The following is a 26006-nucleotide window of genomic DNA, read 5'->3' as shown; positions in this document are numbered from 1 at the left end:
TAAAAAAACAATTTTTTGGGTAAATTGTGTTGAAATTTTTTTTGACATGTTATAATGACTAAAAAGACTAATGGTATTTTCTGAAAATATAAAGTAAAATAATACAAAGTCGGTACCCACACAAAGTATAATCTGTGTGGGTACCAACTCCTGACAGGTGAATCTTCATCTGTCCAACTATGTGAACATGTCCTTATTATACTCACACAGAGTTGCCTCCCCCATCCTGCCTTTCTAGGTACAAAAACTCAATTAAAAACTTAAGTAAAATATATGTAAAAAAGCTTCATATGGCTCTATGCGCAAATTTATATTAGAACGTGTACACTACTAATATGTATATTTTACATTAGACAAAAAACATATGAATTTCCAACTCTAAATGTTCCCCTGTATGTTTAAAAAATTGGATTCCCAATTGGCAGAACTGTGGGTCTCGTGCCCCTGTAGCAGCTGCCTAATTATCCTTATCATGCATTTACTGTTAATATAAAGTGCTGTCCAGTCTTCAGGATGAACATGATCAGTACTGAGCTGTGAGGATCTCTGGAATCACTTGCATCTTGGACATGGTTCCCCTTCTTCTTCTATTTAGAGGCAGGGTGATTAATCACTACAATACAAATGTTACCTGAAATTCCTCTTTGTAGTTGTCTTTATAATGTGTTAAATAATCAACACCCAACATTATGCACTGTGATTACTAATTGTAAGAAAGCCTCTCAGAATGAATGCAGGAACAAAATAAGGATATTTTTTTTCTAATATACAGCATGAATTTACTCTTTACAACTTTTCGGGAGTCTATTTAACCTATATAGCTGGATAACTTTTTAGGTGATGGCATAATTATAATCTTAGACGCAGTATTAATATTTAGATAGACACAATACCAGGTACTTTTCAATAAGAAAGGAGTAAAAGTTACTGACATATTGATATTCAGCTTTTGAATTCTCATGTACAATATTTACTCTAAAAATCATATGATTTACTACTATGGTCATGTACTACTCCAATATTTGTCGATAAAATACATTAAAATAAATAAAATATTACATACCTCTTCCAGATAGTATCTGACATGATCCATGCAAACTGTAGTATATCAGCATAAATATTAATGGGAGCATAGTGAGATATCCTTGTTGCACAGTCTGCTGTCTCTCCTGCATAAAGTCTCATTGGCTCTGTGTCTGAGGTCTCAGTCATTTCGCTGATGATTTTATTTTTCTTGGATGAAAGTCAAGTGTTGCTACAATGCTATAAGAAACTAATCCAACATCCTATCCAAAGGACCAATCATAATACTAGATTTAGAAAGCTGCATAAATCTAAATTTAAAGTGTTAGTAGCCTTACAGTACGTGCATTGAAAGTATTTTTTGCTTATGTTTGTTACTGTAACAGGTCTGTAGTGGTAGGAAGCTTCACACAATAGGGACTGATAGAGAGGGATGCCATTTTCACACAATAGGGACTGATAGAGCGGGATGCCATTCTCACACAATAGGGACTGATAGAAAGGGATGCCATTCTCACACAATAGGGACTGATAGAGAGGGATGCCATTCTCACACAATAGGGACTGATAGAGAGGGATGCCATTCTCACACAATAGGGACTGATAGAGAACGATGCCATTCTCACACAATAGGGACTGATAGAGAGGGACGCCATTCTCACACAATAGGGACTGATAGAGAGGGATGCCATTTTCACACAATAGGGACTGATAGAGAGGGACGCCATTCTCACACAATAGGGACTGATAGAGAGGGACGCCATTCTCACACAATAGGGACTGATAGAGAGGGACGCCATTCTCACACAATAGGGACTGATAGAGAGGGACACCATTCTCACACAATAGGGACTGATAGAGAGGGACGCCATTCTCACACAATAGCGACTGATAGAGAGGGATGCCATTCTCACACAATAAGGACTGATAGAGAACGATGCCATTCTCACACAATAGGGACTGAGAGAGGGACACCATTCTCACACAATAGGGACTGATAGAGAGGGACACCATTCTCACACAATAGGGACTCATAGAGAGGGATGCCATTCTCACACAATAGGGACTGATAGGGACTGATAGAGTAATCACAAAAGAAGGACTGATAGAGAACGATGCCATTAAGGACTGATAGAGACTGATAGAGAACGATGCCATTCTCACATAATAGGGACTGAGAGAGGGACGCCATTCTCACACAATAGGGACTGATAGAGAGGGACGCCATTCTCACACAATAGGGACTGATAGAGAGGGACGCCATTTTCACACAATAGGGACTGATAGAGAGGGATGCCATTTTCACACAATAGGGACTGATAGAGAGGGACGCCATTCTCACACAATAGGGACTGATAGAGAGGGATGCCATTCTCACACAATAGGGAATGATAGAGAGGGACGCCATTCTCACACAATAGGGACTGATAGAGAGGGACAACATTCTCACACAATAAGGACTGATAGAGAACGATGCCATTCTCACACAATAGGGACTGATAGAGAGGGACGCCATTCTCACACAATAGGGACTGATAAAGAGGGACAACATTCTCACACAATAAGGACTGATAGAGAACGATGCCATTCTCACACAATAGGGACTGATAGAGAGGGACGCCATTCTCACACAATAGGGACTGATAGAGAGGGATGCCATTCTCACACAATAGGGACTGATAGAGAGGGACGCCATTCTCACACAATAGGGACTGATAGAGAAGGACGCCATTCTCACACAATAGGGACTGATAGAGAGGGATGCCATTTTCACACAATAGGGACTGATAGAGAGGGATTCCATTCTCACACAATAGGGACTGATAGAGAGGGACGCCATTCTCACACAATAGGGACTGATAGAGAGGGATGCCATTCTCACACAATAGGGACTGATAGAGAGGGATTCCATTCTCACACAATAGGGACTGATAGAGAGGGACGCCATTCTCACACAGTAGGGACTGATAGAGAGGGACAACATTCTCACACAATAAGGACTGATAGAGAACGATGCCATTCTCACACAATAGGGACTGATAGAGAGGGATGCCATTCTCACACTATAGGGACTGATAGAGAGGGACGCCATTCTCACACAATAGGGACTGATAGAGAAGGACGCCATTCTCACACAATAGGGACTGATAGAGAGGGATGCCATTTTCACACAATAGGGACTGATAGAGAGGGATTCCATTCTCACACAATAGGGACTGATAGAGAGGGATTCCATTCTCACACAATAGGGACTGATAGAGAGGGACGCCATTCTCACACAATAGGGACTGATAGAGAGGGACAACATTCTCACACAATAAGGACTGATAGAGAACGATGCCATTCTCACACAATAGGGACTGATAGAGAGGGACGCCATTCTCACACAATAGGGACTGATAGAGAGGGACGCCATTCTCACACAATAGGGACTGATAGAGAGGGTCGCCATTCTCACACAATAGGGACTGATAGAGGGGGGACGCCATTCTCACACAATAGGGACTGATAGAGAGGGACGCCATTCTCACACAATAAGGACTGATAGAGGGGGGACGCCATTCTCACACAATAAGGACTGATAGGGAACGATGCCATTTTCACACAATAGGGACTGATAGAGAGGGACAACATTCTCACACAATAGGGACTGATAGAGAACGATGCCATTCTCACACAATAGGGACTGATAGAGAGGGACGCCATTCTCACACAATAGGGACTGATAGAGAGGGACGCCATTCTCACACAATAGGGACTGATAGAGAGGGATGCCATTCTCACACGATAGGGACTGATAGAGAGGGACAGCATTCTCACACAATAAGGACTGATAGATAACGATGCCATTCTCACACAATAGGGACTGATAGAGAGGGACGCCATTCTCACACAATAGGGACTGATAAAGAGGGATGCCATTCTCACACAATAAGGACTGATAGAGAGGGACAACATTCTCACACAATAGGGACTGATAGAGGGGGACACCATTCTCACACAATAGAAACTGATAGAGGTCGGCAGCACAAAGTTGTTGCAACATGCGTTGCTGGCTGGCTCTTGTGCGCTACTGCGGTTATGCGTAACACCCACGAGCACACACAGAAGAAAAAAATATAAGACACATTGATTGTTTTTTTTTTGGAGCACAACAATAGTCGGGCAGCACAAGGTTGCAACATGCGTTGCTGGCTGGCTCTTGTGTGCTACTGCAGTGAAGCCTAACACCCACAAGCACACACAGAAAAATATAAAAGACACTTTGATTTTTTTTTCTTTTACTTTTTTTTTTGGAGTCCAGAACTTGGGCCCAGAGATGAACACAGCACAAGCCCAGGACACAGCAGACAGTCCAGATAGATCAGCAGACAGCAAAGTGACAGTGACAGCACCGTGACCAGAGACCAGAATGGATCAGCAGACAGCACAGTGATAGTGACAGCACTGAGACCAGAAGCCATAAAATCACATTTTAGATAAACATAGAAAATAATGCTTGTAAATATGGCTCCATATTCATATACAGTACTGGTTCTAGATATACACTTTTAAGAATAATATCATATTTCATCTAGAGGCTGTGAACACCATGTACACTATGTGGGGATCTGAGTCAGTGAGGATGGCATGTGTGTGTAATGATTTCTTAGTGTAGAAATTTCCCCCTGAAAATATGGCTCCATATTTCATATATAGTACTGGTTCTAGATATACATTAGAATTCAAAAACTGGCCATCAGTAATTTACAGTATGTTCATGTCCTTTTTCAGATTAAACCATTGCTTATCTCAACAAGAGGGGGGAGGAGGAATTCATTTGTAAAGGCTGCACATTTTCCACAGACAACAAGTCACGTTTTCATTAGAGATGTTCGCCGACCCCCTGTGTTTTGGTTTTGGATCTGGATCTCTCCTGGTTATGGATCTGGATCTGGCTTTGGATCTTTTTCCTTGGCGTTTTGTTTTTCAGTTTTGGTTTTGGATCCGGATCTGGATTTTCTCTTAAAATATCATAAAAACAGCTAAAATCACATAAAATAGACCCGTTTTTGTTCCTACAATATTCTAAACATCAATAACATTTATTTCCAGTATTTTCCAATCAATTTTGACCACCTCACAATATTATTTTTTTCATGTAGTTAAGACCAAAAGGTTGCATCCAGCTAGCTGGCTGACTAAGCTAAGTGACACAGTGGGCGGCACTAACATGTGGCAGTTCAGCTTCCAAGTTCCAAAATGGATACAGTGTGTTTTACAGTGTGGGTTGGATACACTAATAGTGCACTTACTGTGACAGCAGTGTCGGTAGTGCAGGGTGCTGGCAGTGTCCTCAATGCGAAAGTGGAAGGAGTTGCCAGCTGCGGTGCTGGCAGTGTCTTCAGTGCAGGGTACAGGCGGTGTCAGCAGAGTGGGGGTGCCAGCAGTGTCTTCAGGGCAGGTTTTCTGGCTGTGTCGGCAGTACAAGGGCTGCTGACGGTGTCCTCAGTACATGCAATGGCAGTGCTGCGGTGCTGGCAGTGTCCACAGTGAAGGGTAGAGGCGATGTCGGCAGTGTCAGTGGTGTCATTAGTGCAGGTTTGCTGGCTGTGTCGGCAGTGCGGGGGTTGCTGATGGTGTCCTCAGTAGATGGAATAGTAGTGTCCTCAGTGAAGGGTACCAGTGATGTTGGCAGTGCCAGCGGTGTCTTCCGTGCAGGTTTGCTGGCTGTGTCGGCAGTGTGGGGGTTGTTGATGGTGTCCTCAGTACATGTAATGGCAGGGCTATGGTGCTGGCAGTGTCCTCAGTGAAGGGTACCGCCGATGTTGGCAGTGCGGGGCTGCCATCATTGTCTTTAGTGCAGGTTTTCTGGCTGTGTCAGAAGTGCAGGGGTTGCTGACAGTGTCCTCTGTACATGGAATGGCAGTGCTGCGGAGCTGGCAGCATCCTCAGTGAAGGGTATCGGCGATATCGGTAGTGTCAACGGTGTCTTTAGTGCAGGTTTGCTGGCTGTGTCGGCAGTGCAGGGGTTGCTGATGTCCTCATTACATGGAATGGCAGTGCTGTGGTGCTGGCAGTGTCATCAGTGAAGGGTACCTGCGATGTCGGCAGTGCCAACATTGTCTTCAGTGCAGATTTGTTGGCTGTGTTGGCAGTGCAGGGGTTACTGAAGTTGTCCTCAGTACATGGGATGGCAATGCTGCAGTGCTGACAGTGTCCTCAGTGAAGGGTACTGGCAGTGTTGGCAGTGCGGGAGTGCCAGCAGTGTCTTTAGTGCAGGTTTGCTGGCTGTATCAGAAGTGTGAGGGTTGCTAACGGTGTCCTCATCATTTTATCATCATCATCGGTGTTCCAATCATTTTAAAATACTACACTATGGGCCTCATTTATTAACGAGTTTTATCACCAAAACGAGTGATACATTTCACTGTGTATGATAAATGGTGCTCCAGCCAATCAGGTCCCTACTGTCAACTGTTAGAAACGTGACAGTTGGGAGCTGATTGGCTGGAGCAACATTTATCATACACAGTGACATTTATCACTTGTTTTGGTGATAAAACTAGTTAATAAATGGGTGCCTTTGATTGTTTCCTTTTGTTCTCATTATTTTGAGGTAAATATAAGGACACAAAGGGCCTGGATGGAATTGCAGAGCCGCACATAAGCGCACACAAGCAGCTGTGCAATTCTATCCATTTAAAATGCAAATGCAGAAGGAGGTGTCGCACACCTCCTTGCTGCATTTGCGTGATCTCAGCTCTGCGGCCGAGGCTGCAGCCTGGGGTCACCATCAGAACAATTGCGACTAATGGTTGCAGATGTTCCTTAGGCCAGGCTGCAGTAGCTAAAGCTTCCCACAGCCTGGCTGGGTCCTGGCAGCTTGCGAGGCCAGAAAGTCTGCGTGCACCCATACAGACTCTGCCCTTGTCCCTTCTGGAAAACGGGGACTACACGCCCCTGGTTTCGGCAACGTTGCCAGGGAACATCCCTACTCCACCTCCAAAACACCGCAATCTGTCAATCAGGCTGTGGCTGGGAGATACTGCAAGCGGACTCATAGTCAGAGGGCTGCACATACTCAGTACACCTCCTGTGCATGCGCAGTCCTCCCACCATCAGAGACATGCGCTAACTATCGGGTTAGCGTACATCTCTGAATCAGGCCCAAAGAGCTCCATTCCGAGGAAGTGATATATGTACTGTACATATAAAATAAATAAGCCTCCATAAAATAAACATAAAATAAGTATGATTTCAGAAGTTTATTAGTGTATTATATGTTTAAGAACCTACAGGAACAGTAGTTTCCTTTAAAAAATAGAAACATTGGTTAACATCAGTTAACATTGATGTTTCAGAACCAATGTTTAGGTCTAAACAATGTTTTGTAATTAATGTTAAAAACATTGGTACAGTACTTTCAATGTTGTCTTTTTATGTCCTATTCTTAGTGCACACACTCCAAGCAGCTCTACCCCTCCCTGATAACAGCATCACTGGCTCTGTGTGCTCACCTCCTCCACCCACAGCAGTGTAACAGCAGCAGCTCACCTCCTCCTCCTTTCCCCTCTATGAACACAGCAGTGGTGGGTCAGTGTGCAACCCTCACCCAGGGCCAAATTTAGGTCTGTGGGGGTTCCTGGGCAACAAATGTGGGGGGGAGTCCTACCAATAAAATTATATATATATATATATATATATATATATATATATATATATAGCAACTGGCATACTGTGTATACTTTACTGGAATAACAAAGTGGAAAATAAAACATTGAGCTACATTACTGGTCAATGAATGTACAATATAACCCTGGAAAATGAGTACTATTTTGGGAGGAAGGGAGGGATCGAAAGTACAAAAGTGTCTCAATATACAAAGGGCAACATTAATGAGTAGTAACAAAACACAGGGGAGGGCTAATGAAAACTTGATTTGCTATCTGTGTAAAATGTGCAGCCTTTACAAATGAATTCCTCCTACCTTTCCCTCTGTGTTAAAACAAACAATGGGTTAATCTGAAAAAGGACATTAACACACTGTAAATTACTCATGGGCAGTTTTTGAAATATACTGTATATCTAGAACTAGTACTGTATAAGAAATATGGAGCCATAATTCCAAGCGTTATTTTCTATGTTTATCTAAAATGTGATTTTATGGCTTATGCTGGCCATACACCTGCACAACAAGCATACGATACGATTCACCTCCTGACAGTATGATTTGGTGTTTCATTTTACACTTGATCTGTACTACGATCGATCGTGTGCCTCACGCGCTCATCTGGAAAATGTAATTGAAATGACATGAATGGACGCACGACGCATCACATGCACTAAATTTACGGTACGATCTGCACACGATACGATGGATAGTATGGGCTGCACATCTGATCATACAATCCAATTTAGGAGCTGCAGAAGCACGTATCGGATCGGATCCGGTTTAAAAAATGCACGATTTCTACAGGATTGATCATACGATGCATCGAAAATCATGGAATTGGGCAGAAATCGCATAGGTGTATGGCCAGCTTAAGTATATGAAATATGGAGCCATATTTTCAAGGGGAAATCGCTACACATACGCTGTCCTCATTGACTCAGATCCCCACATAGTATACATGGTGTTCACACCCTCTAAATGAAATATGATATTATTCTAAAAAGTTTTATTGTTATTACAATAATATTATTGATATTATTACATTTGTGAATTATATAAATTTATTTTTGGAGCAAAAAAAAAAATGTTTACACTGGGATTCAAACCCTAACTGCCAAGTGTGATGTGCAGTGACTTTACCACTATGCCATAAGACCTACAGGTAAATTCTTTGGTCTTTTACCTCTTAGTGAAAAAGAACTGAAATTAACAGCTGTTAATATAAGGGCACAGTCATGCCCTTATATTAAGGCTGTGTCTAAAAAACTGCAATTGTCCCATAGATAATTCCAGAGGGGGGGGGCATGGTGTTTAAGGGGCTACACCCGGGGCCGCTGCAAGGTTCCTCGGCACCCTAGGCTGAATTTTTACCTACTGTCCCCCTCCCCCCATACCCACATTCCAGCCTCTCAGGTAAAATGCCCCTCCAAACAAAAATGTTTTAAAAGACACTATGCGCTGTATTTCTGGGACCCCCAAGCAAGCTGCAGCATAGCGGGAGACACAAGCAGGAGATTTTACATATATATATATATATATATATATAAAACACTAATCCACGGCACTCACCATTCCTAGATTTGGGGAGCAACATGGTATGTGACCACATTGTTTAAATAGAAATCACAGGGGCTCTGCACTCACCATAATAACTAATAATAAATGTAATTACATTTATTATTATTATTATTATTAGTTATTATGGTGAGTGCAGAGCCCCTGTGATTTCTATTTAAACAATGTGGTCACATACCATGTTGCACCCCAAATCTAAGAATGGTGAGTGCCGTGGATTAGTGTTTTTTGTTTATTTTGATTAATTTTTATAATTAATCATTTTTGTGATCACATTTTCTCATGCACCCTTTTAACTAGTTTAATTTAACTTGTGTCAGCTGTTTTCCTAGGTGCTTTGCAACAGGTGTGCTTGGTAACTGTCTCACGTTTAAAAGCAAAGTTGCTGTGAGCTTTAAACATTGATAGCATACCCTGAGTTTAACACTAATGTGATGGCTATGTCCATGTTATTCTGAGCAATAGAGTAGGGACTTGCAGTAAAGTGGGGTCCTGTGATGGGGGCTACAAGCTTAAATGCATTGATCAATTCATGAACCAAAACCCCACTGTTTATTACATTTATCATTATTATTAGTTATTATGGTGAGTGCAGAGCCCCTGTGATTTATATATATATATATATATATATATATATATATATATATATATTATATATTTCTAGATATATATGGAGGGATTGGGTAAGTACCTTCCCTCCAAGTGATGATGTTGTCAGTTGTGCTTGATTTTGGCTTCCCACCAGACTCTGTAGTAGCTGGTCAGGTTCACAGTTCACTTCACTCTTGCTGGCTGTGGCTAACTTGCAAGCCCACTGTGGCTGCCGCTGGTCAGAATCCCATGTGCAGAGAGACGTTCTCTGCTCCCGCTGGTGAGTGGCTTCCCGTAGCGCCCTGGATTGTGTGACCACTGGCTCCTATACGGGTGAACACCTCCGCACAGAAGATAGAGCAGGCTAATTCTGGTAATTGTAAATGCAGACCTCCCTGAGGAGGCGGCGGCTGCCATTGTCCACCACAGCACCCGGGGCCCTCCAACAAATACCTGCTTCACCCCCCTCTCGGTGCTGCTAGTAGCCATATGTTGCCAGATAATTTTTCTCCCAAGTAGCCTCAGTGGGCCGCCCCCTCAGGTCCCGGCACCCCTTAGGCAGCTGCCTAAAGCTGCCTAATGGAAGCGCCATCCCTGGCTACACCTCAAAAGCTATTGGAGGTACTGAGCTGAAATTTGGCATGGACGGGTAGAACTGTTTGCTCGATACTGCATGCCAATTTTAGGGCGTAAACATAAAAATTGAGGATTTGGGAGTAATCTAAATCTCCAACTGTCACATTTTTCTGACATTCTCAATTAGCACCACTTTTCTGCTGTAGTCTATGGGGGATTTTAGGGAAGGCAAAACTCAGGGTAGGTGGTAAATTTAGACTTGGGGTTTGTTTTATTAGGTAGCTATTGTTCCAGTGTACGTGCTTTTGGTGTTCAGGTAAATTAGAAAGTTATGGTTTTTAAACTATTACTTCAAGAATGCGCCATTGAATAGATTGGAAATTTCAACTTGTTGCGCAGCCGCAGTAGGAGCCTCCAGCAGGTGTACTCACTGTGGCTTCACTTGGGTGTACAAAGATGGGCATTATTTGCGGGCTTTAGCGGTGGTGGGCTCGGGGGAAGAAAGCTGGCGTTAGCTGCAGTGGGACCCGGGAGAAAGATACGGGATGGGGGGTAATGGGCGATAGCTGCGACCAAGAGCCGGGGACAGTAGTGGGCTTTAGCAGCGATGGTGGGGGCCCCCCACACGTTTGTTGCCCAGGGGCCCCAACAGACCTTAATTTGGCCCTGGGTGAGGGGGGCACACAGAGCCACTGCTGCTCTGTTCATAGAGGGGGAAGGAGGAGAGCTGCTGCTGTAAAGGTACATACACATGTAGCGATTTAAAAGGACGATTTAAACTCTATCGATACCGTTATCTATCAAATTGTCCTTTTTTAATGGACCCTACCAACTTACCTTCAACCAGCAATGTGCAGGCACGTATGGGTGATAGCGATATTGCCCATCGTCCCTGCATGCTGGAAAACCTGCTGATCGTGGGTCGCTATAGTTGCTGGCAAGTTATTGGTGTGTTGGATGATCTATATAGATCATCCTACACACCAGGGAGTGTGCAGTATGATCTGCCAGTGATATTGTATTGCTGGCAAATTGCTACGTGTGTATGCACCATTACAGTGCTGTGGGTGGGTGAGGGGGACACACAGAGCCAGTGATGCTGTTATCAGGGATAGGGGGAGGGGGAGAGCTGCTTGGAGTGTGTGCACTAAGGATAGGGTATAAAAAGACAACATTGAAAGTACTGTACAGTTTTTAATGTTGATTACAAAACATTGTTTAGACCTAAACATTGGTTCTGGAACATCGATGTTCTATTTTTTAATCTACCTGTAGTTGCTTAAACAAATAAAACACCAATAAACTTCTGAAATCATACTTATTTTATATTTAAAGTATGTATAGTCCCACATACTGTATATCACTCCCTTGGAATGGCGCTCTTTGGGCCTGATTCAGAGATTTGTTTAAGCACTGCACATGTGCAGCCCTCTGGCTCTGAGTCTGCTTGCAGTGTCTCCCGGCTGCAGCCTTATTGACAGGCTGTGGCGCTTGGCGGAGCGGGGTTGGTCCTGGCAGTGAGATGGTAGGCATCCTCATTCAAATGAGTCTTAGTGTTTTTTTATTTTCAGGACTTGTTATTAAATATAGAGGTCCTGTTTTTTATCTGTAATATTTTTAATAAAATAGCTGTTTGAAGCAGTATTATGCTATGATTGTACCTCTATTTACATTTATGTTAGTACATGAAATATCATCTGGAAATCATCTGTTAGAGTTGCAATAAAGGATTTTATGGAAATCTACTGTATGCTGTTGAATCCTCTTTATGTGAGGAAAATTATAAGGTAACCTTAAAACCTGAAGGGGTATTAGGAGGTGTTTGCTTTAAATTAGGGGTGTGCACCGGCCACTTTTCGTGTTTTGTGTTTTGGTTTTGGATCTGGTTCTTTCTTTGTGTTTTGGATCTGGATTGGTTTTGCCAAAACCACCCTTCCGTGTTTTGGGTTCTGGGTTTTGTGTTTTGGATCTGTATTTTTTTGAAAAAAAGCATAAAAACAGCTAAAATCACAGAATTTGTAGGTTTTTCTGCTCCTATGCTATTATTAACCTCAATAACCTTAATTTCCACTCATTTCCAGTCTATTCTGAATACCTCACACCTCACAATAGTGTTTTTATGTCCAAAAGGTTGCACCGAGGTAGCTGGATGACTATGCTAAGCGACACGAGTGGGCGGCACAAACACGTGACCCATCTAGGCGTGAAACTGCAGTGGCAGACAGGATGGCATTGAAAAACTAGGCCCCAAACTGTACATAATGCAAAGAAAAAAAAGAGGTGCAAGATGGAATTGTCCTTGGGCCCTCCCACCCACCCTTATGTTGTATAAACAGGACATGCACACTTTAACAAACCAATCATTTCAGCGCCAGGGTCTGCCACACAACTGTGGCTGAAATGATTGGTTCGTTTGGGCCCCCACAAAACAAGCTGGCAATTAATCTGTCCCTGCACAAACTGGCTCTACGGAGGCAAGAAGTCGTCCTCATCCTCCTCATCCACAGATTCCTCACCCTCTTCAGTGTTATGTACATCCTCATCCTCACAGAGTATTAATTCGTCCCTGCTGGAACCACAGGTCCCTCTGTACGTTCTGGAGGCTGGTCTCCCTGGAAGAGTTGATCATTCATTTTATGAACATCATCTTCTCCACATTTTGTGGAAGCAACCTCCTACGCCTTTCGCTAACAAGGTTCCCGGCTGCACTAAACACTCTTTCGGAGTACACACTGGAGGGGGGGCAACTCAGGTAAAATAGAGCCAGTTTGTACAGGGACCTCCAAATTGCTTCTTTTTCCTGCCAGTACAGGTACGGACTGTCTGACATGCCTACTTGGATGCTGTCACCAATGTAATCCTTTAACAGACAGACGCACGCTTGTCGCTGCTGCTTTGAGGATTCAAGTGCGGCTACAGCCCACACAATTCACAAAGACAGAAAAAAAAAAAGAATATTTTTATTGTTTGTGGAGCACACTTTGAGGGTTACACCACCCTCTAACAGACAGACGCACGCTTGTCGCTGCTGCTTTGAGGATGCAAGTGCGGCTACAGCCCACACAATTCACAAAGACAGAAAAAAGAAGAAGAATATTTTTATTCTTTGTGTAGCACACTTTGAGGGTGTCACCACCCTTTAACAGACAGACGCACGCTTGTCGCTGCTGCTTTAAGGATGCAGGTGCGGCTACAGCCCACACATTTCACAAAGACCGAAAAAAAAAGAACAATATTTTAATTGTTTGTGTAGCACACTTTGAGGGTGTCACCACCCTTTAACAGACAGACGCACGCTTGTCGCTGCTGCTTTAAGGATGCAGGTGCGGCTACAGCCCACACAATTCACAAAGACAGAAAAAAGAAGAATATTTTAATTGTTTGTGTAGCACACTTTGAGGGTGTCACCACCCTTTAACAGACAGACGCACGCTTGTCGCTGCTGCTTTGAGGATGCAAGTGTGGCTACATCGCACACAAGTCACAAACACATTAAAAATTTTTTTTTGATTTTTTGGAGCACTTTGAGAGTTACAACACCCTTTAACAGACAGACGCACGCTTGTCGCTGCTGCTTTGAGGATGCAAGTGCGGCTACAGCCCACACAATTCACAAAGACAGAAAAAAAAAGAACAATATTTTAATTGTTTGTGTAGCACACTTTGAGAGTGTCACCACCCTTTAACAGACAGACGCACGCTTGTCGCTGCTGCTTTAAGGATGCAGGTGCGGCTACAGTCCACACATTTCACAAAGACAGAAAAAAAAAGAACAATATTTTAATTGTTTGTGTAGCACACTTTGAGGGTGTCACCACCCTTTAACAGACAGACGCACGCTTGTCGCTGCTGCTTTGAGGATGCAGGTGGAATCTAGACGGGATTTGGAACCGAGGACACACTACCTCCATCAATTGTCTAAATCCCACTGCACTAATGTCGGATACCGGACGCACGTCTAACACCAACATAGCAGTCAAGGCCTCAGTTATACGTTTTGCTTCAGGATGACTGCTGTCGTACTTCATCCTCATCGCTAGGGACTGTTGGAGGGTCAATTGTTTAGTAAAAGTAGTGATGTTCCTACTTCCTCTCTGGGATGATGAACAACTCCCAGCAGCAGCAACAGCACTAGTAGGAAGTGGTTCTTGATCTTTCCCTATTTTATTTTTATCAGAGAAAGTTTGGTCCTCCATTTATGTTATATTGATATATGTACGTGCGGCTAAAGCGCACACAAACACAGAAAATATTTTTTTATTTTTGCTGGAGAGTAGTGCACTTTGTGGGTTACACCACCCTTTAAGAAATGAGCCAGCCGGCTCTTTACTTATGGGACACAGGTGCACGCTTGGCGCTGCTCCTTTGTTGATGCACGTGCAGCCACAGTGCACACAAGTCACAAACACAGAAAATATATATTTTTTTGGTTTGGAGTGTACTTTGGGGGTTACAGAACCCTTTAACGGTCAAGCCAGCCGGCCCTTTACTTATGACACAGGCGCACGCTTGGCACTACTTTGTTGATGCATGTGCGGCTACTGCGCACACAATTCACAAACACAGAAAATAATTTTTTTTTTGGTTTGGACTGGAGTGTACTTTCGGGGGTTACAGCACCCTTTAACGGTCAAGCCAGCCGGCCCTTTACTTATGACACAGGCGCACACTTGGCACTACTTTGTTGATGCACGTGCGGCTACTGCGCACACAATTCACAAACACAGAAAATAATTTTTTTTCGGTTTGGACTGGAGTGTACTTTGGGGGTTACAGCACCCTTTAACGGTCAAGCCAGCCGGCCCTTTACTTATGACACAGGCGCACGCTTGGCACTACTTTGTTGATGCACGTGCGGCTACTGCGCACACAATTCACAAACACAGAAAATAATTTTTTTTTTGGTTTGGACTGGAGTGTACTTTCGGGGGTTACAGCACCCTTTAACGGTCAAGCCAGCCGGCCCTTTACTTATGACACAGGCGCACGCTTGGCACTACTTTGTTGATGCACGTGCGGCTACTGCGCACACAATTCACAAACACAGAAAATACATTTTTTTTTGGTTTGGACTGGAGTGTACTTTGGGGGTTACAGCACCCTTTAACGGTCAAGCCAGCCGGCCCTTTACTTATGACACAGGCGCACGCTTGGCACTACTTTGTTGATGCACGTGCGGCTACTGCGCACACAATTCACAAACACAGAAAATAAATTTTTTTTTGGTTTGGACTGGAGTGTACTTTGGGGGTTACAGCACCCTTTAACGGTCAAGCCAGCCGGCCCTTTACTTATGACACAGGCGCACGCTTGGCACTACTTTGTTGATGCACGTGCGGCTACTGCGCACACAATTCACAAACACAGAAAATAATTTTTTTTTGGTTTGGACTGGAGTGTACTTTCGGGGGTTACAGCACCCTTAACGGTCAAGCCAGCCGGCCCTTTACTTATGACACAGGCGCACGCTTGGCACTACTTTGTTGATGCACGTGCGGCTACTGCGCACACAATTCACAAACACAGAAAATAATTTTTTTTCGGTTTGGACTGGAGTGTACTTTGGGGGTTACAGCACCCTTTAACGGTCAAGCCAGCCGGCCCTTTACTTATGACACAGGCGCACGCTTGGCACTACTTTGTTGATGCACGTGCGGCTACTGCGCACACAATTCACAAACACAGAAAATAATTTTTTTTTTGGTTTGGACTGGAGTGTACTTTCGGGGGTTACAGCACCCTTTAACGGTCAAGCCAGCCGGCCCTTTACTTATGACACAGGCGCACGCTTGGCACTACTTTGTTGATGCACGTGCGGCTACTGCGCACACAATTCACAAACACAGAAAATAAATTTTTTTTTGGTTTGGACTGGAGTGTACTTTGGGGGTTACAGCACCCTTTAACGGTCAAGCCAGCCGGCCCTTTACTTATGACACAGGCGCACGCTTGGCACTACTTTGTTGATGCACGTGCGGCTACTGCGCACACAATTCACAAACACAGAAAATAAATTTTTTTTTGGTTTGGACTGGAGTGTACTTTGGGGGTTACAGCACCCTTTAACGGTCAAGCCAGCCGGCCCTTTACTTATGACACAGGCGCACGCTTGGCACTACTTTGTTGATGCACGTGCGGCTACTGCGCACACAATTCACAAACACAGAAAATAATTTTTTTTTTGGTTTGGACTGGAGTGTACTTTCGGGGGTTACAGCACCCTTAACGGTCAAGCCAGCCGGCCCTTTACTTATGACACAGGCGCATGCTTGGCACTACTTTGTTGATGCACGTGCGGCTACTGCGCACACAATTCACAAACACAGAAAATAATTTTTTTTTTGGTTTGGACTGGAGTGTACTTTTGGGGGTTACAGCACCCTTAACGGTCAAGCCAGCCGGCCCTTTACTTATGACACAGGCGCATGCTTGGCACTACTTTGTTGATGCACGTGCGGCTACTGCGCACACAATTCACAAACACAGAAAATAATTTTTTTTTGGTTTGGACTGGAGTGTACTTTCGGGGGTTACAGCACCCTTTAACGGTCAAGCCAGCCGGCCCTTTACTTATGACACAGGCGCACGCTTGGCACTACTTTGTTGATGCACGTGCGGCTACTGCACACACAATTCACAAACACAGAAAATATATTATTTTTTTAGCACTTGGGGGGAGCACCCCTGATGGACAGAGCACCCCCTGGACAACACTACAGCACCTCTTTAGGACTGGGACACTGCACAGGACTTTGGAGTGGACACAGCCCCTATGGAGAACTGACTGCACAACACAGTCCAGCCAGCCCCTATGGACTTTGAAGTAGTGGACACAGCCCCTATTAACAACAGCAGCACAGCACAACACAGCCAGCCCCTATGGACTTTGAAGTAGTGGACAACAGCAGCACTACACTACACTACACTACACAGCCCTAACTCCCACCCTCCCTCTTCACTGTCCACAGCCGAGTGAGAAAATGGCGCCGACGTGGGTACCTTATATAGGATCCAAAACCCGCGAGACTCGGAAGGCGGGATGATGACGTTTTGCCTCGATTTCAGATCCGAGTCAGGCGGGAAAAGTCGAGCCTGATTCGGATCGGACTCGGATCGGGGGGCTCGGGGGGGTTCGGATTTCAGAAATCCGAACCCGCTGACCCCTACTTTAAATATATCAAGAGGTATGTACCTTGAACATCAGGTGAATGGTACTATTCTATCAACACCTATTTTTCAGATATAAATAATCCCTCACATTGGGTGGATCAACAATCATTTTAAAATACTACACTATGGGTCTCATTTATTAACGAGTTTTATCACCATTCATTTCACTGTGTATGATAAATTTTGCTCCAGCCAATCAGATCCCAACTGTCAACTGTTAGAAAAGTGACAGTTGGGAGCTGATTGGCTGGAGCAACATTTATCATACACAGTGACATTTATCACTCGTTTTGGTGATAAAACTAGTTAATAAATGGGTGCCTTTGATTGTTTCCTTTTGTTCTCATCATTTTGAGGTAAATATAAGGACACAAAGGGCCTGGATGGAATTGCAGAGCTGCCCATAAGCGCACACAAGCAGCTGTGCAGCTCTGTCCATTTAAAATGCAAATGCAGAAGGAGATATTGCACACCTCCTTGCTGCATTTGCGTGATCTCAGCTCTGCGGCCGAGGCTGCAGCCAGGTGTCACCATAAGAACAATTGCGACTGATGGTTGCAGATGTTCCATAGGCCAGGCTGCAGTAGCTAAAGCTTCCCACAGCCTGGCTGGGTCCTGGCATCTTGCGAGGCCAGAAAGTCTGCGTGCACCCATACAGACTCTGCCCTTGTCCCTTCTGGAAAATGGGGGCTACATGCCCCTGTTTCCGGGAATGCTGCCAGGGAAGATCCCCGCTCCACCACATTGTTTAACATCAGTTAACATCGATGTTTCACAACCAATATTTAGGTCTAAACAATGTTTTGTAATTAATGTTAAAAACATTGGTACAGTACTTTCAATGTTGTCTTTTTATCTCCTATCCTTAGTGCACACACTCCAAGCAGCTCTCCCCCTCCTCTCATCTCTGATAACACCATCGCTGGCTCTGTGTGCCTCCCTGCCCCACCTATAGCAGTGTAACAGCAGAAGCTCACCTCCTCCTTTTCCCTCTATGAACACAGCATTGGTGGCTCTGCGTGCCCCCCTCACCCAGGGACAAATTAAGGGGCCCCTGGGCAACAATCGTGTGGGGGCCCCTATCAATAAAAGTTTTTATTTATATATATATATATATATATATATATATATTACGGATGAGCGGGTTCGGTTTTCAGAGAACCGAACCCACACGAATTTTGGGGATCTGGGGTTATCCAAGCCAAACTCGGATCTCCCTGCCTGCCCCGGATCCCTCACCCGAGGCAAAACCTCATGATCCTGCTGTCAAGTTGTGAGGTTTTGTATTGAGCAGGCTTAATGCTGATTGGTTGACAGAGCCATCTGTCACGGCTCTCAGCCAATAACCATTAAGCCCATTTAATATGCACACAGGAAGCAAAAATAGATGGTGCCCACCATCCCCCACTGCCTAACACTGCCTGCACCCCCCCTGCTGACACCACCGGCACCCCACCTGGCAGCATCCCCTGCTGCTAATACCACTGCTACCGACACTGCCGGCACCCCTGCACTGCTGCCCCACATACTGAGGACACCATCAGCGACCCCCACACTGCCAACACTGCTGGAACTCCCACACTGAGGACACCACAAGCACCCCTGCACTGCCGACACTGTCAGCACACATGCACTGAGGACACTGCTGGCACCTCCACTCTGCCGATAATGCCAGCACCCTGCATTGAGAACACCCCTGCACTGCCAACACAGTCAGCAAACCTGCACTGAGAACACCGCTGGCACCCCCACACTGCCAACATCGCCGGTACCCTTCACTGACGACACTGCCAGCACCACAACACTGCCATTCCATGTACTGAGGACACTGTCAGCAACCCCCGCACTGCCGACACAGCCAGAAAACCTGCACTGAAGACACTGCTGGCACCCCTGCACTGCCAACATCGCCGGTACCCTTCACTGACGACACTGCCAGCACCACAACACTGCCATTCCATGTACTGAGGACACTGTCAGCAACCCCCGCACTGCCGACACAGCCAGAAAACCTGCACTGAAGACACTGCTGGCACTCCCGCACTGCTGACATCGCCAGTACCCTTCACTGAGGACACTGCCAGCACCTCAGCATTGCCATTCCATGTACTGAGGACACCATCAGCAACCCCCGCACTGCCGACACAGCCAGCAAACCTGCACCGAAGATACCGCTGGCACCCCCGCACTGCTGACATTGCCAGTACCCTTCACTGAGGACACTGCCAGCACCGCAGCACTGCCATTCCACATACTGAAGACACCGTCAGCAACCCTGCACTGCAGACACAGCCAGCAAACCTGCACTAAAGACACCACTGGCACTGTCGACATTGAGGACACTGCCAGCACCGCAGCACTGCCATTCCATGTACTGAGGACACCGTCAGCAACCCCTGCACTGCTGACACAGCCAGCAAACCTGCACCGAAGATACCGCTGGCACCCCCGCACTGCTGACATTGCCAGTACCCTTCACTGAGGACACTGCCAGCACCGCAGCACTGCCATTCCACATACTGAAGACACCGTCAGCAACCCTGCACTGCAGACACAGCCAGCAAACCTGCACTAAAGACACCACTGGCACCCCCACTCTGCTTACACTGCCAGTACCCTGCACTGAGGATACTGCCAGCACCACAGCACTACCATTCCATATAATGAGGACACCATCAGCAACCCTGCTCTGCCGACACTGCTGTCACAGTAAGAGCACTATTGGTGTATCCAACCCACACTGTATAACACACTGTATCCATGTTGGAAATTGGAAGCTGAAGTGCCACATGTTAGTGCTGCCCACTGTGTCACTTAGCTTAGTCAACCAGCTAGCTGGATGCAACCTTTTGGCCATAACTAGATGAAAAAAATAATATTGTGAGGTGGTCAAAATTGATTGGAAATGACTGGAAATAATTGTTATTGAGGTTGATAATACTGTAGGAACAACAATAGGCCCATTTTATGTGATTTTAGCAGTTTTTAAGACATTTTAAGAGAAAATCCCTCTGTGTTGAGACAAACAATGGGTTAATCTTAAAAAGGACATTAACATACTGTAAATTACAGATGACCAGTTTTTGAATTATAATGTATATCTAGAACCAGTACTATATATGAAATATGGAGCCATATTTTCAGGGGGAAATTTCTACACTAAGAAATCTTTACACACACATGCCATCCTCACTGACTCAGATTCCCACATAGTGTACATGGTGTTCACAGCCTCTAGATGAAATATGATATTATTCTTAAAAGTTTTATAGTTATTACAATAATATTATTGATATTATTATATTATTGAATTATATACATTTACTTTGGAGCAAAAAAAAATAAATGTTTACACTGGGATTCAAACCTTAACTTTAAAGTGTGATGTGCAGTGACTTTACCAATATGCCACAATACCGGTGGATGGAACGTACAGAATCTGTCTTTTCAGGAACTAATGACAGTTTCCTAGTGACAGTTTTTGTTGGTGCTAGTACAGTGGTTTAGTGGCTAGTACAGTGATTTAGCTGCAAATGCATATTGCACCTTAACATAAACACTCCTCAAAACTCCTCATTTGCGCTCTATTAAAATCCAAAGGAGACCACTACTGTATCTTTGCTACATAGGTTGAACACTAGTAAGTGCTACATTACACGATACACTGGCCACCCAGTGGTGAAAGTATGAATTGTGCCTTTGCTGCACCGCAGATAACATGGCACATCAACATATGAGGATTGATGTTATGCCAAATTGAGAGCCATGGCACAATTTTCAGAAAGGTGTATGTGGACACATCTGTATGAAACATTGCCACACAGCAGTGGCAGACAGTGGCAGTTGGAAAGAAAGACATGATGTCCGACTTAAAACTAGGATCAAGAATGGTCGATGTAGTGGTCTAATTTCAAGATTTTGGCAACCCTTGGATCCTGGCAAAGCAAATAAAAGGCTTGATCTATAAGTCTGACATACTTAGTGGAATCACTTTGTCTAATCTCCTCCTTAAGTTTATCGAGCTGCTATTCTAAAAGTCTAATTAGGGGAATCACCTGATTCAAACTGGCAGTCTGAACTCACTTCAGAGGTGACTACTTCAAATGGTTTCACAGAAAGTATTCTCCACTGTGCTGCACATACCTGTCATTTTTTAAAAATCTACACCACAAAGTTGATTGTGAGAGCAAAATATTGGACATGTTTGGAATTCACCCAGCTCTAATGCTCTCACAATATTGTGGCATTATCAGAAATGACAAATCCTGAGGAGAGTCCAAGCGGGGTAAGCAATTTTGCTATGACACCTTTCTAACATGTTGACACTTGTATGCCTCTTATTGAAAGAGGGTAGGTTGACTGAGAGTGAGCTGGCATTTTGTGTTACCTACTGCTGCTGATGAAGGCACTGCATACTCACCGCTGCTGCAGACTTGACGCTGGATGTAGAAGACAGCACTACAGAAGGTAAGTAATTAAGGACTAATTAAGCTAATTGGAAACTTACAGTTGCTTAATTAGTCCTCAGGGAGAGTATTGCCGTGGTCCCAGAGCAAGTACCACTGATTTTTCCTAAAATTAACGTTTTTAGGAAAAATCAGACTTACTCTGGAGGTGCGAGAAAAAACCTCTGAGTGCTCAAAATAGAAAAAAAACACACACCTAATTGAATAGCTAAAATCCTGCACCTGCAGGAAAAACCTCACATGTATAGGATTTTTGCTAATCTCACCCCCAATTGAATATGCCCCATATGGTTTACCCCGATTTTTTGTCACGGGAAAAAGGCTATTAAATTGAATGGCTTTTCCCTGCACTGCGGCTAATTGAATACCTGCCATAGGGGCATATTCAATTAGCCGTGGGGTTTACCCTGTGGCTAATTGCCATGCCAAACCTACTCTATTAGCGGGATTTCCTCAGGCGTGAGTCCCTGAGACCCCGTGCACAAGTCCCCACAGTTGGATCTCCATGAGTTGCGAAGTAAAATCCACTTAAAAACCACCAAATCAGGTTCTTGTGCCGGAACAAAACCATTGATTCCACAGTTTACGCGGAATTAGTGCGTTTCCGTGTGTAAGTCCTGATTTTTCGGAGTGGGAATAAGGCTATTTTATTGAATAGCTTTTCCCCACGCCATGGGGATTTTGGCCGTGCAATTAGTCACCGGGTAAATTTTAAGGAATTTGATTCCTTTAGGAATCTCAGGATATCCTCAACTAGTTCTCCATTTAATAAAGCTGAGTCAAAGTCTAATAGGTACAACAGTAAATTGTGCATGGTAGATATGGCAATGACTAAACAATGTACTTTACCTTGCAACAGGTGAGAAGATTACCTCGTAGTCAATCCTGGATTTTTGTATATATCCTTTAGCGACAAGGCGGGCTTTATAACAGGTAATATTTTCATCTGTTTTTGACTATCTTTTAGTGGCTTGGCCTGTCAACAACAGTATTATTATCATTAAACAATGTTATCTCTTTATCTATTGCTGATTTCCATTTCCCCACAGAAAGTGGGGAAATAGTATTTGGAAACAGAAAGTGATATTTGGAAACTCTTCATAATATCTCCTAGGGTTTTTTCCTTTGTTACTTCTCACAGAACTCATGCTTTGTGATTGGATGTCCAAATTAGCAGTCTCAAGCTTAGACACTGTCACACTCTGCACAAATTGTGTGACTTACCTTGCCATTTGCTGCAGGTCAGGATTTTTGCCTGACCTTGTTCGGGAACCATGCAGTGACATCACCATCATGCACTATGTCAGCTGATAGCATTCTTCCAGTTAGAGTGCTCCTGCCTCAGCTGACCTCAGCAGCCTATCAGGGACTTGGAGCAGAGTCATATCCCCTATGAGAACTCCTACTGGTGCCTGAGCAAAGTGTTGCTTCCTAGAATTCAGTTCTAACCTGTTTCTCCATTGTGCAGACAACCACTACTGCTATCAGGCTCATTTACCAAACTGTGCAGTATGATCTGCCAGTGATATTGTATTGCTGGCAAATCGCTACGTGTGTATGCACCATTACAGTGCTGTGGGTGGGTGAGGGGGACACACAGAGCCAGTGATGCTGTTATCAGGGATAGGGGGAGGGGGAGAGCTGCTTGGAGTGTGTGCACTAAGGATAGGATATAAAAAGACAACATTGAAAGTACTGTACAGTTTTTAATGTTGATTACAAAACATTGTTTAGACCTAAACATTGGTTCTGGAACATCGATGTTCTATTTTTTAATGTACCTGTAGGTGCTTAAACAAATAAAACACCAATAAACTTCTGAAATCATACTTATTTTATATTTAATTTATGAGGGCTTACAGTATGTATAGTCCCACATACTGTATATCACTCCCTTGGAATGGCGCTCTTTGGGCCTGATTCAGAGATTTGTTTAAGCACTGCACATGTGCAGCCCTCTGGCTCTGAGTCTGCTTGCAGTGTCTCCCGGCTGCAGCCTTATTGACAGGCTGTGGCGCTTTGGAGGCGGAGCGGGGTTGGTCCTGGCAGTGAGATGGTAGGCATCCTCATTCAAATGAGTCTTAGTGTTTTTTTATTTTCAGGACTTGTTATTAAATATAGAGGTCCTGTTTTTTATCTGTAATATTTTTAATAAAATAGCTGTTTGAAGCAGTATTATGCTATGATTGTACCTCTATTTACATTTATGTTAGTACATGAAATATCATCTGGAAATCATCTGTTAGAGTTGCAATAAAGGATTTTATGGAAATCTACTGTATGCTGTTGAATTCTCTTTATGTGAGGAAAATTATAAGGTAACCTTAAAACCTGAAGGGGTATTAGGAGGTGTTTGCTTTAAATATATCAAGAGGTATGTACCTTGAACATCAGGTGAATGGTACTATTCTATCAACACCTATTTTTCAGATATAAATAATCCCTCACATTGGGTGGATCAACAATCATTTTAAAATACTACACTATGGGTCTCATTTATTAACGAGTTTTATCACCATTCATTTCACTGTGTATGATAAATGGTGCTCCAGCCAATCAGATCCCAACTGTCAACTGTTAGAAAAGTGACAGTTGGGAGCTGATTGGCTGGAGCAACATTTATCATACACAGTGACATTTATCACTTGTTTTGGTGATAAAACTAGTTAATAAATGGGGGCCTTTGATTGTTTCCTTTTGTTCTCATCATTTTGAGGTAAATATAAGGACACAAAGGGCCTGGATGGAATTGCAGAGCTGCCCATAAGCGCACACAAGCAGCTGTGCAGCTCTGTCCATTTAAAATGCAAATGCAGAAGGAGATATTGCACACCTCCTTGCTGCATTTGCGTGATCTCAGCTCTGCGGCCGAGGCTGCAGCCAGGTGTCACCATAAGAACAATTGCGACTGATGGTTGCAGATGTTCCATAGGCCAGGCTGCAGTAGCTAAAGCTTCCCACAGCCTGGCTGGGTCCTGGCATCTTGCGAGGCCAGAAAGTCTGCGTGCACCCATACAGACTCTGCCCTTGTCCCTTCTGGAAAATGGGGGCTACACGCCCCTGTTTCTGGGAATGCTGCCAGGGAAGATCCCCACTCCACCACATTGTTTAACATCAGTTAACATCGATGTTTCAGAACCAATATTTAGGTCTAAACAATGTTTTGTAATTAATGTTAAAAACATTGGTACAGTACTTTCAATGTTGTCTTTTTATCTCCTATCCTTAGTGCACACACTCCAAGCAGCTCTCCCCCTCCTCCCATCTCTGATAACACCATCGCTGGCTCTGTGTGCCTCCCTGCCCCACCTATAGCAGTGTAACAGCAGAAGCTCACCTCCTCCTTTCCCCTCTATGAACACAGCAGTGGTGGCTCTGCGTGCCCCCCTCACCCAGGGACAAATTAAGGGGCCCCTGGGCAACAATCGTGTGGGGGCCCCTATCAAAAGTTTTATTTATATATATATATATATATATATATTAGGGATGAGCGGGTTCGGTTTTCAGAGAACCGAACCCACACGAATTTTGGGGATCTGGGGTTATCCAAGCCAAACTCGGATCTCCCTGCCTGCCCCGGATCCCTCACCCGAGGCAAAACCTCATGATCCTGCTGTCAAGTCGTGAGGTTTTGTATTGAGCAGGCTTAATGCTGATTGGTTGACAGAGCCATCTGTCACGGCTCTCAGCCAATAACCGTTAAGCCCATTTAATATGCACACAGGAAGCAAAAGTAGATGGTGCCCACCATCCCCCACTGCCTAACACTGCCTGCACCCCCCCTGCTGACACCACCGGCACCCCACCTGGCAGCAACCCCTGCTGCTGATACCACTGCTACCGACACTGCCGGCACCCCTGCACTGCTGCCCCACATACTGAGGACACCATCAGTGACCCCCACACTGCCAACACTGCTGGAACTCCCACACTGAGGACACCACAAGCAC

At 44.4% G+C, this 26006-nt stretch overlaps 1 protein-coding gene across 1 annotated transcript in view; it reads right to left on the bottom strand.

Moving 5' to 3' along the window:
* COMP (cartilage oligomeric matrix protein) overlaps positions 1-1177 on the bottom strand; it is a 152250-nt gene extending 151073 nt beyond the window's left edge. Inside the window, exon 1 of the mRNA XM_088469009.1 lies at positions 1064-1177. Within this exon, the coding sequence (XP_088325135.1) occupies positions 1064-1175 (112 nt within the window). The 5' untranslated portion in view covers positions 1176-1177. The remainder of the gene's footprint in view (positions 1-1063) is intronic.
* Positions 1178-26006: the final 24829 nt, after the last annotated feature.

The sequence above is a fragment of the Taudactylus pleione genome, unplaced genomic scaffold (genome assembly GCF_031769625.1).
Source record: "Taudactylus pleione unplaced genomic scaffold, aTauple2 ptg000087l, whole genome shotgun sequence".
Lineage (NCBI taxonomy): Eukaryota > Metazoa > Chordata > Amphibia > Anura > Myobatrachidae > Taudactylus > Taudactylus pleione.
This window is presented reverse-complemented; position numbering and strand designations above follow the sequence as displayed.